General features: G+C 50.2%; 2 protein-coding genes across 2 annotated transcripts; both read right to left on the bottom strand.

The window, feature by feature from the left end:
- On the bottom strand, window positions 1–5,401 carry fam161a (FAM161 centrosomal protein A; the record flags this gene model as incomplete). The annotated part of the gene is made up of 6 exons (XM_084441404.1): window positions 1–144; window positions 813–912; window positions 1,414–1,581; window positions 1,887–3,125; window positions 3,356–3,597; window positions 5,246–5,401. 6 exons carry the CDS (start codon window positions 5,399–5,401, stop codon window positions 1–3), a joined length of 2,049 nt encoding a protein of 682 aa, XP_084297530.1.
- Window positions 5,402–6,061: 660 nt separating this feature from the next.
- cct4 (chaperonin containing TCP1, subunit 4 (delta)) lies at window positions 6,062–10,752 on the bottom strand. The gene is made up of 13 exons (XM_084441518.1): window positions 10,483–10,752; window positions 9,902–9,954; window positions 9,728–9,817; window positions 9,433–9,541; window positions 8,868–9,132; window positions 8,445–8,577; window positions 8,030–8,169; window positions 7,638–7,734; window positions 7,420–7,530; window positions 7,158–7,288; window positions 6,739–6,973; window positions 6,431–6,544; window positions 6,062–6,225 (listed from the first exon to the last, which is right to left on the bottom strand). The coding sequence occupies exons 1-13, from the start codon at window positions 10,589–10,591 to the stop codon at window positions 6,211–6,213; spliced, it is 1,602 nt and encodes a 533-aa protein (XP_084297644.1). The 5' UTR covers window positions 10,592–10,752; the 3' UTR covers window positions 6,062–6,210.
- Between the last annotated feature and the right edge of the window lie 82 nt (window positions 10,753–10,834).

Raw genomic sequence — 10,834 nt, 5'->3', positions numbered from 1 at the left:
CTACCTTAGTTTGGCGTCACCGACTGATTCGGGGCTTTCTGGGCGCTGGGCCTTGGGGACCTTGCCGCTGACAAAGTCCTCACTCAGCCCACAACCACGAAGAGCATCCGTGTAGCGCTTCTCTGCTGCCTGCCTGGCATTCCTCTGCACTCACACAGACGAACGCATGGGGGAATAGTTGCGATATGATTATCAGTGTTAAAAAATAGTCAATGAACTTTCATCATCATCGTCGTCGTCAATATCTTGTTTCACGAGGACGAGCGGTGCAAGTGGATCTGTTGTGAGTGTGCGGCCCTGATGGAACACTTGATATGCACTCTTTATCGTTGAGTACTGCGGTCACTGATCTGACATACCTGGATAGGTAAAAGCTCTGTAGAAGGTCTACACTCATCTAGCTCATCATACTAGCTCACCTCAGTTAGTCAGTGATACATGGCTGTGTAGTAGGGCTGTGCAGATACCTGTACATCGCAGTATTTTAGTATGTATCGATTTAGCACAAGGACATTATACAGAACAAGACAGGGAAAGGATCGATATACAAAATGAAGAATAGAAATCATAGTGTTTTACATGGATTTAAAATGCCCTCAGGATCACCTCCGGGGAGCGGGAGTTGTATTTTCAGCTTTATTTTTACATTTTCAGTAAATTATGTACAGTAGAGTATCACAGTGTATCACAATATGTATCTTATCGCAATGTATCATGATATAAACATATTGTGACCCATGTATCGTGATACATATCGTATCATGAGGTCCTTGCCAATACAGTATTAATGCTGTTTTAGACTAGTTACTCACGTGAGCAACTTGCTCCAGCAGCAGAGGTCTCCCCTTCACTCTCTGCTGGATCTCCCTCATCTCCTCCTTGTACTCCTTCTTGCGCTGAAGGTCCCGTTTCCTGTTTACCCAACATACACTTATCATCGCCTCCTGTACCTAAAGCAGTAGCCCTCAAACCCCCCCCCCCCCCCCACAAACCAACCAACAAAACCATCACACCCTCAAAATAATGTTTTTACCTTATTAGTAGCTAACATAAAAAGATTCACTGCTCATTGCACTGTTATGACGTTGCAAGTGACAAACTTTGATCTCTGAACTTGAACTGTATGTCTGGAAGGCATAGATGAGTGTTTTTTTATTGTGCACAAATACACAGTAAAATGTGAGGAGATAGGAAAAAGGAGGCTTCACCACCAGACAATAACTAGTTCACAGTACACTTCTATGGCAAGTATTCTTTTTAATAGATGAATTATAGTTCTGCATTTCTTTCAAATGGAAAGGCTAATTCGGAAAACAATGATTGAAATAGGGCGTGGCGGAACGGAGGAAGAGTACTTGCAGTCTAAGGGAGTGACTAAGGGAAGTGGTTTGCTCCTCTGCTGTTTCCAGATACCTGAACTCTTTGAGCTTGGTCTGGCAGGTCTGCGAGAGGGCCAGGTGCGGGTCGTTAGCCTGGGAGCGTTTAGAAACCATCTTCTGGAGCTTCTTCTCTCTCTGCTTCTGTCTGTCCCTCCATCGTTCCTCCTCTTCCTCAGCCTTCTTCCTCTGCTCAAGCACCTTTCTACTCAAGGAGACAGGGAGGTCACGGGGGGGGGGACGGGGGCCAGGTGTAAACACGGGAGCTGAGGGGGTCAGGGGTCGGGGTGGGGTGTAAATACTGTCAATGTCAGTGGAGTGGGCACGGGATCGCAAAGGAACCAGGAAGTAGGCTAAAAGGGAGGGGGCGGGTCCACAGGTTTTCATCCAACCGGGGGATCAAGAGAAAACGATTCTAAAAACAGCTATTCCTAAACAGAACACCGGAGGTCTGAGAGGCTCATGACCTCGTCTAGAAAGGAGCGACCCCTGGGCGTCCTGCGTGGGTACCTCACGGCCTCCTGGCGCTTCTTGGCGGCGTCCGTGACTTTGGCCGGCAGGAGCTCCACGCTGCCGGACCGGGAGGAGCAGAGGCTGGAGCCGGGCGTACGGACGGGCCCGGGGCGGACGCCCGGCCGGCGCGAGGCGGCTGCCGGGTCCTCGCCGCCGAAGTCGGCCGGGACACGGCGCAAGGCGATCTGGGAGGTCCTCAGCCGAAAGGGCTCGCAGGCGGTCACGGGTTTCACATCCCGCCGCTCCTCCAGCCGCTTCCGGAACCTCCTGTAGCTGGCGTCGAAGTCCGGCACCTCCGAGTTTATCTTCGGCCTGTGGGAAGGGGGGGCTCCGCCGCCGCCGTTGTCCCCCGACCCCGCCATGTCCCCGTCGGCCCGCCTCCCGGCGCCGAGGCCTCGCGCCTGCATGCTGGCAGGCATGGAGGCGCTGTGGAGCAGCTCCCTCGCTCTCATCTGCATCTTGATGGCGCGGTACAGCTCCTCCTCCTTCATCAGGTCGCCGGACGCCGCCTCGTACACTGCCCTGGGCACCGGCTTGGCCTTGAAGGGTTTCGCCCTCTCCTGGTCGTCCGGCGGCGGCGGGCGACGGCGTAGCTCCTCCTCCCTCTGCTCCTTCTTCAGCCGCTCGCGCTCCAGGAAGCTGAAGGGGCACTGGGCGGTGCGTAGGCGCTGCTCCTCGCGCTCCCTCGCGGCACGCCGGCGCTCCTCGGCGCGCCCCCGGAGCTCCTCGAACAGGGGCAGGCGCACGTGGGCGGGCACAGGGCTGGCACGGAACTTGCGCCGGCACTCGGCGAGCTCCTCCTCCTCCAGCCGGTGCCGCATACCGGCGCTCTCCAGCGCCGCCTCGGAGCGGGTCTTGGCGCCGCTGCGCCGTTTCTCCGCCTCGCGCACCGTCATGCGGAAGGGCTCGGGGACGGTGGTCCGGGGTCTCCGCGCCTCTCGCTCGGCGTTCCCGCGACCTTTCCCCCCCGGGTTCCCGCCCCCCCCGCGGCGGTCTCCCGGGAGGCTCCAGAGCGAGGACGACGACGGGTGGCGCTGGCGAGGGGACAGCTTGAAGTCCCGCCACATGTTCCTAATGTGCTCTTTGGGGAACGACAGCAAGCCCTTCTCCACGTCGTTGTCGGCGGCGCCGCCCCCCTCCTCGTCCGATGGCACGGAGCCCGTCCTCAGCTCGAGAGCGGAGTGGGACTTCATCAAACGGCGCGTGGCGGCCGGGCTGCCCTTCATCCATGGCAGTCTGTTGACAAAACATGAATAGGACTCTATATCACAGAACAACACTCAGAACTCGCTACATTTGGGCACAGCACCGAAAAAAGGTATTCATAGTGGTATTTCATTCAGTTTCATTGAAGAGAGCCTGAGTAAACGGTCGGAAAAAAAAGTGTACTTTTCAATAACATTCGCTTATTCGGAGGGCACTTTTTTTATTTTTATATATTTTTTAAAGAAGTAAGAGAAACCCACAGGTGAGGCCCCTCCATGTGGTCCAGCTTCTTGCGGTACATGCCCTCCAGCTCGGCCATGGTGCGCAGGTGCGCCTCCTTCAGCTCCTCCAGCTTGCGGTAGTACTCCTCGTTGGAGAAGTAGACGTCGCGCAGGTCGATGCGGTCCCGCCCCCGCGCCCCCTGGTGCGTGATCCTCAGGGGGGCGCAATTCGCCGGAGAATCCCCGTCGCCCAGCTCCGAACACGAGTCGTCGAGCTCCCTCTGGAGGGGAAGGACCGACAACGAACACTGAGGACCATGATGGGAAATGACGTGTTGTCCTCAGAAATAATGGGAATACCGTCAAATAAATCAAACCTGATAAACCAAATAAGGCTGAGTGATGTAACTGCAGAATGTATTGATGTAGAGATGTAACTGCAAAATTGGGTCTGGAACGGCTGAGTTTATTTTCGATTCCCAATTGACGTTATCAACGGTCGCACATCAATATGCCTCTGGACGCAATTGGATAGACCTACAACCAATCAGAGCAACGAAACGTGGTCTGAATGGGAGCGTGGCCAGACTGATCTGCGGAGAGAAACAGAATGTGAGCTGACTTGATCAGGATAGCGACGCCAGGCTTTGGGATTGTGGGACAGGATTTACATCTCACATAAATAAAAGGGAAATGTTCTCGGTTTGACATTGGCAAACTATGGTGAGATTGCAGGTTGCAAAGAGCATGTAGCTCGACCTCTGCGACATAGGTACGATATAAGATCATATGTGGGAAGCCAACTCTATTTCAGCTTCTAGCAGAGAGATTGTTGTCCTATATCCTTTTTGCTATTAGAAGTAGCATAACGTACAGTATTAGACCTTGTTTGTGTAGCATACAGGTTATGGCCTAAGGGCCTATTGTAACGACTAAGGCATAATATGGAGTGTCTCCCTGAGGCCTAAGCTCATTACGCATTGCTTCATCAGCCTGGCAGGACAGATGGCAGAGCACAGGGGGTTGGGCGTCTACGTGTGCGTGACAAAGGAGTGACTGTTAAACCCACGTATAGCTTTTCTGCCTCCACAGATTTCCTTCAGGTGAAGAGTACAGTGATGTGAGGTCCCAGTGTGAATGCGTGCCCACAGAGATCTGGGCAAGATTCCATAGATTTGACTGGGCACCGATGAAGGGGAGAATCTGCAACGCCTTTCTCAAGGACAACTTTGTGTGCTCTTGGGTTGAACCCAGACAAACCCGAGCCCGAGGGAGGCAAAGTCAGCCAGGCTATTTGAAACATTGTTCAGAGGATGTAAGGATTATGGCCCGGGGGCTGCTGTGACGTCAATGTAATCTAGTCAAGGAGGGAAGCCAAAAATAGTTAGGCCAGCAAATCACGGCAGGTCAAATCCCTGTTCACAGACAGGTTGACCTGGAAACAGCCAACGGTCTGTGATGCTTGTACAGTACGTAATATTTGGAATGAGAATAAATCGTAAATTAAATCCAACTAAGGCCAAAATCTATCAAAATCTCATCTTTATATTTAGCCATAATCTCACATTAATGCCAACAACCTTTATGTAGGCCTACTGTATGAAAAAGAGTAAAACAGTCACACGTTTTAGAAATCCAAACTGTACACTTCTATTTGTGCCAGTATAACGTTAATAAGAGAGCACAATTTGCATTTATTAAAGATTTAGGTCTTATACAACGCTAGCTAGGAGATTTGCAGCACAAATCGAGTATATTTGTTTCAATTTGGATTGAATTTCCAGTTTGACATCCATCGAAGGGGTGCATGTAATCTGCACAGACATTTGTAGACACTGTGAGGCTACTGTAAAAAAAAAAAAAGGGAGGAATCCATGATGAGGGTGGTTGGAGCAGGTGAAACAATTTTGTAACACGGTATTATCTTACCTCTTTTTCGTAGTCTCGTTTGTCCATATGACTGGTTGAAGTGTATGGAAGGGTTCGCTCCCGTTCGTACAGAGCTAATGGAGCTTTGGTGTGTGGATCAACCGGCGTTTTCAAACAAGAAGTTACCAGGACGTTTGTCCGATGGGCATTCGCCATAATTTGCTCCCGCCTCGCTCCCCTGTTTACAACTTTAATCTAAATAGATCAGCTATTATAGCAGCCACGGTGGTCAACAGACCCGGCTACAGCTGAACATCTACAGGTGCTCTCCTCTCTCCAGCAACAGAGACGCGGAGCGTGGTTGGGAAGGAAGTGACGAAGTGTTTCAGGAAGTCAAACGGATGGCTTGCGAGTATCTTCGAAACCGTTCTATTAATACATCCATGTTCGAAACACATCATGGTAAATGAATTACTCTCAATTGCAAATACAATTTAAAAAGAAAAAGTTTAAATGTATAGTGTATATATAGTATAGTGTATATATAACAATCAGTTAAAATCAAACGTATTAGTTATCCATTGAAGATCTAAGAATTCAATCATACAAGTCAGGAAATTTCCTTTTAACGAGGTGTGTGGGTTTGCCTGTAATGAGGGCTGACAGTTTAAACAGCAAATACCACCTGTCACTGAGTAACACCACGCCGATGTGTCAAGTGTCAAGACTAGGCTGAGATTTAAAGATGAATGACCCTCATCTGAAGTGGTGAATGGTAATTCTAAATTTGGGATGAACTGTAGGAAGTAGTACAATCACACAGGCAAAGAGTAAATCACACAGGCAAAGAGTAAATCACACAGGCAAAAGCTGGAGTGTCAAAAAAAAGAGCATTTTATTAAATTACGCAACGTAACAACTACAGAGGACATCTGGACAGACAGATCTTAGCAAGCCGAGTCCTGTGATCCCTTGTGGCACAAGCGGGCGTGGTAACAAAGGGTTTGCTACATCAATAAAGCTCCTTATCGGGTGTTCACCTACAGGAAAAGGCAAAATAAAACAACGTCAGTAAACATAGCAAGGGGACCTCAAAGTCGGCCCTTATTAGTTTTAATAATGAATGTAGTCAAAACAGTTTCTCGCCAAGGAGCCAATGTTTCTTCAGTGAAAAGTGCTCTTTATTCACTCAAACAATGATTGTGTCTCTGGACACCAGCCGAGCTGAGGAGCTCAGTCTCTTACCACGTCGTCGATCTTGAGGATGCTGCGGACGGTCTCCGTGGCGAAGGTCAGGGCACTGGTGGACACCAGCAGAGGCTGGACCACCAGCTCCTCTAGGATGTTGGAGATTCCGCCCTGAGAGGGGGATGGGAGGAGGGGGAGGACAAAAAAAGGAGACGTAAGATTAGCAATTGAAAAATGTCATAAGCTGTTCAATATATTATAAACATAAGGAGGCGCATATTTTTTATTGAATTGGTAAAATAAGTGGAACTCATTTGGGAAGTGAAATAAACAAATTAAAAGTCGCCCCCCTCGCTCTTTCTAACCTTGCGGACGTTGATGCCGGCCGTCTTCTCGCCCTGGGCGTGCCTGTTGCGGAGCTCCGTCACCGTGGAGATGGGGTTGAGGCCGGCGTTCTCGGCCAGCGTGGAGGGGATGACCTCCAGGGCGTCGGCGTAGGCGCGCACGCAGTACGCCTCCATGCCGGCCAGGGTACGGGAGTACTCGGCCAGCCGCAGGGCCAGCTCGATCTCCGGGGCGCCGCCCCCGGCTATCAGATACCTGGGGGGAGAGGAAGGGAGGCGGGGTTACTACAACATTCATCTCAGTTAAAAGCACTTAATCTACAAACTGTGTGTCGAACAAAGAGCTGTGGCGACGCCTATTTTCATTCCATTGTATGAAACCGGTGAAATAATAATCGCCCGGTGGAATAAACCGCGAGGAGAAGTCTTCTTCTGCGTACCTCTTCTTGACCAGGCAGCGGATGACGCAGAGGGCGTCGTGCAGGGAGCGCTCCGCCTCCTCGATCACCAGCTTGTTGGAGCCGCGCACCACGATGCTCACCGTCTTCCCCGGGCTGGAGCAGCCTGTGATCTGCAGCCAATCAGAGGAGAGGCGTTCACGTCGGCAAACATCTCTAACCCGAGAAAACGAACGGCGGCTGTTTAAAGTTTCTCTTCCGAGTTGATGATTGTTCCGGACGAGTCGGGCGAGCGTCGCCGTACCTTGATCAGCTTGCCAGAGCCGTCCAGGCTGACTTCCTCCGCCAGCTCGGCTGAGCCCAGCATCTCGGGGGTGAACTGGTCGATGTGGGCGACGGGCTTGGTCCCAATGGTCTGTAAGGGGCAGCGGGTATGGGCATGGTCAGTTCAGATTCAACGGGTACCGTTTGGGTATTAACGGTTCATTATGAGAAAACATTTCAATACGTCTGTTAATTTACCTTGCAGATGAACTCAATGTCCTCCCTCTCGATGTCCTTGACAACCATGATCTTCATCTTGTTGAGGAAGTGGAGGGCCAGATCGCTCAGCGCATCTCTGGAAAGAGGACAAGTAGGAGCACTTTCATCAACCGCTTCCTGGATCACTTACATTTCACTAATCTCTGCAGAAAATAATGCCAATTTCAGTTGGGTTTTACTATTCAAATATGCACATTCCATTTAGGAGAACAACAATACACCTCTGTGTAGTGTGAGGCTCAGAATGAAACAGGTGTGTTAGAGAAGGAGTAGTGGCGGTGTTAGGGTGTAGAATAAAGTGGGTGGAGCGGATGCGTGTTCAGAACACTTAACAGCCTCAGTGAGAATGATGGAGATTCCAGCGGTGGTACCTGAGGATGGACTTCTGGATGAGCAGCACGTTGCAGCCCGCCTTCTTAATCTGTTTGATCAGGTTGAGGATGTAGGCGCGCTCCTCGCGCAGCACGCGGTCCATCTGGGCGTAGTCGGACACCACGATCTGGTTGTCCATCTGGGAACGCCACGGGAAAACAAACAACACAGCCGTTTATTGGTTTATCCGGTACGAGTGCAGATAATTCCACTCAGAATATAAAAAGGAGGTCATATGATGAAATGGAAAAATGAATGAAAAAAAAAAAAAAAGATTAGTAACGATAACGGGAGATTCTACATATCAGGTTCAACATGCAGTGTACGACCAAAAATGTCTTTACTATCCATTCTCATGCCAGAGAACACGTCCGACAATGGGTGATTTTTTCAGTGTTTGCCTGGTGGACTTACGTCAGTTTTGGGAGGGGACAGGCAGAACTGGATGAGGCCGATCTTGGCCTTCTCCACGCGGGAGACGCCGGAGTTGACCGCCCTCTGGGTCAGCACCAGCCCGTCCACCAGCTCACAGTCGTCAATGGTGCCGCTGCACAGGCACGGGACACAGGATTGGAACAGAGTCAGACAAGAGTAGTGGACACAGAGCAGAGAATATGCTCCTATACCTTTTACCAAGATCTAAGTTGGTAATGCTGTATTCCAGTAATACTGTATTTACCAGTTGTGAAGTCGTAATTAGAATTCAGAAACTCAGGTATATACCTAGCCCAGTTAACCCAACCACCTAGCCCAGTTAACCCAACCACCTAGCCCAGTTAACCCAACCACCTAGCCCAGTTAACCCAACCACCTAGCCCAGTTAACCCAACACCTCACCCGAGCTTCTTGACAATGTGGATGTCGTGCAGGTCCACGCTGGTGGCGGTGGCCGGGTCGATGACCCTCATGACGGCGTCCACGCTCATGGGCGCCAGCAGGCTGGAGTACTGGGACACCACTTTGGAGCACAGCGAGGTGGTGGCGCTGTTGAGCAGGGTGTCGCGGTCGCTCAGCAGCACCGGCGTGCTCATGGCCGTCAGCACCTCCACGCCCTTGTCCACCGCCTTCTGGAAGGACTCGGAGATGGTGGTGGGGTGGATGCCTGGGTGCACACAGAGAGGGTCATTCATCATGCTGTGTGTTGAGATGGGTAGGATACTGGAAGAAACATTAGGAATCCCTTGGGGGGGGGGGGGGGTTAACGAATAAATAATTGCACAGTAAATTAACATCAAAGCTATGTTCGCATAGTCTCAGAGCAGTAGCGTCGTTTTACCAGACCCGAGTCATCATAATTTGATGGAATCTTCAGTTCAAACAGAGTGATGTATTGAACTGATGATTAAAGGGTCAACCATACTATGTTGAGAATGCAGAACATTTGAAAGGCACACCGTCATACCCTTCTGAAGCAGTTTGGAGCAGGCATCCAGCAGGGCACCAGCGATCACTACCACAGAAGTGGTGCCGTCACCCGCCTCGATGTCCTGGGCTTTGGACAGCTCCACCAGCTGAAACACACACACACAGGGTCACAGTTTCCTACCGGTAAACCACTTCCTCACAGTGAAACAATGCCACACTGCAATCAAAAAAGGTGTCATGCCACCGTCTTCGTTTTGGTGGTGATGATATGAATGGCATCTCAGAGGTCCACCTATCTGTGGAAAGTGAGCATCCCTTCTTTTGGAACGTACCATTTTGGCTGCGGGGTGGAGCACCTGCATCTGTTTCAGGATGGTGGCCCCGTCATTGGTGATGGTCACATCACCCTTGCCATCCTGAATCTGTAACATCAATCAATTCAAGTTTAGAGACAAATAGATGATTAAGTATGAGTAGAAGGTAGAAGTCAATGCATGTCATCTTACCATTTTGTCCATGCCCTTGGGTCCGAGGCTGGTCCTGATGGCATCAGCGACAGCTATCAAACAAAAGAGCTCATCACTACTCCCGCAAAAGGGACCCGCCCATCTAACACCAGTTTGCCTTTTCAGGGACATTGTTGTAGAAAAACGGTGATCTCTACCTAAACTACCCTGGCCTGTACTACCCATCATAACGAATGATGACCCATGATTCCTTCTTCATACCCGTTGAGATCCCAACGTAACATCTGATAAATTGCTGAATGAAGCTCAGTATGCCAATGACTAGTTAACCAAACATCGTCTAGCTATCAAATTGTAACTACCAGATTATTCGAGTTGCACGCATAGCATAACAATGTACTTAGCTTGATGCTAGCTAGCTTGTATACAATTTTGTTAAGTCATAGTACATGATGCTCAGCATGTAACCAATCTAGCTAACGGTACCCTGTCCATTATCGGGCAGCTAACGCTAGTACCGAAAGCCGCACCCTTGCGCTATGACAACGGCCACAAACACACGCGTATGGGACATTGTTATTAACCCGACAGTGCATTTTAAATACTTTAGTAATGTTTACCTTTTCCTGCAGAGATATTACTGTACCGAATCTGGGCCGGCTTGTCGCGGTCCACATACATCCCTCCTTTGTTTTTCCCACCACCGATGGCTCTCATTAATTCAGGCATCGTTACTTATATTCTTCAAAGATTGTTGCCAAAAGGCTTCTGAAGGGGACAGATGTATCCCAAACTTGAAATAATACTGCCTGGGCTCAGATGGGTTCAGATTCGGATTTATCTCCAGTTCCGACTAGAACCTTCCAGAGCCACCGGTTGCGACTCTTGTTGCAAAAGGACCCTCTTGCGGGCGCTTGAATATGACGTACTTAGATGCCCAAAAATTGCCATGCGGTTTGCATGCGGGGAAAG

The sequence above is a fragment of the Borostomias antarcticus genome (genome assembly GCF_949987555.1).
Source record: "Borostomias antarcticus genome assembly, chromosome: 7".
NCBI lineage: Eukaryota > Metazoa > Chordata > Actinopteri > Stomiiformes > Stomiidae > Borostomias > Borostomias antarcticus.
Note: the sequence above shows the minus strand (reverse complement) of the source record. Positions and strands in the feature narration are given on the sequence as shown.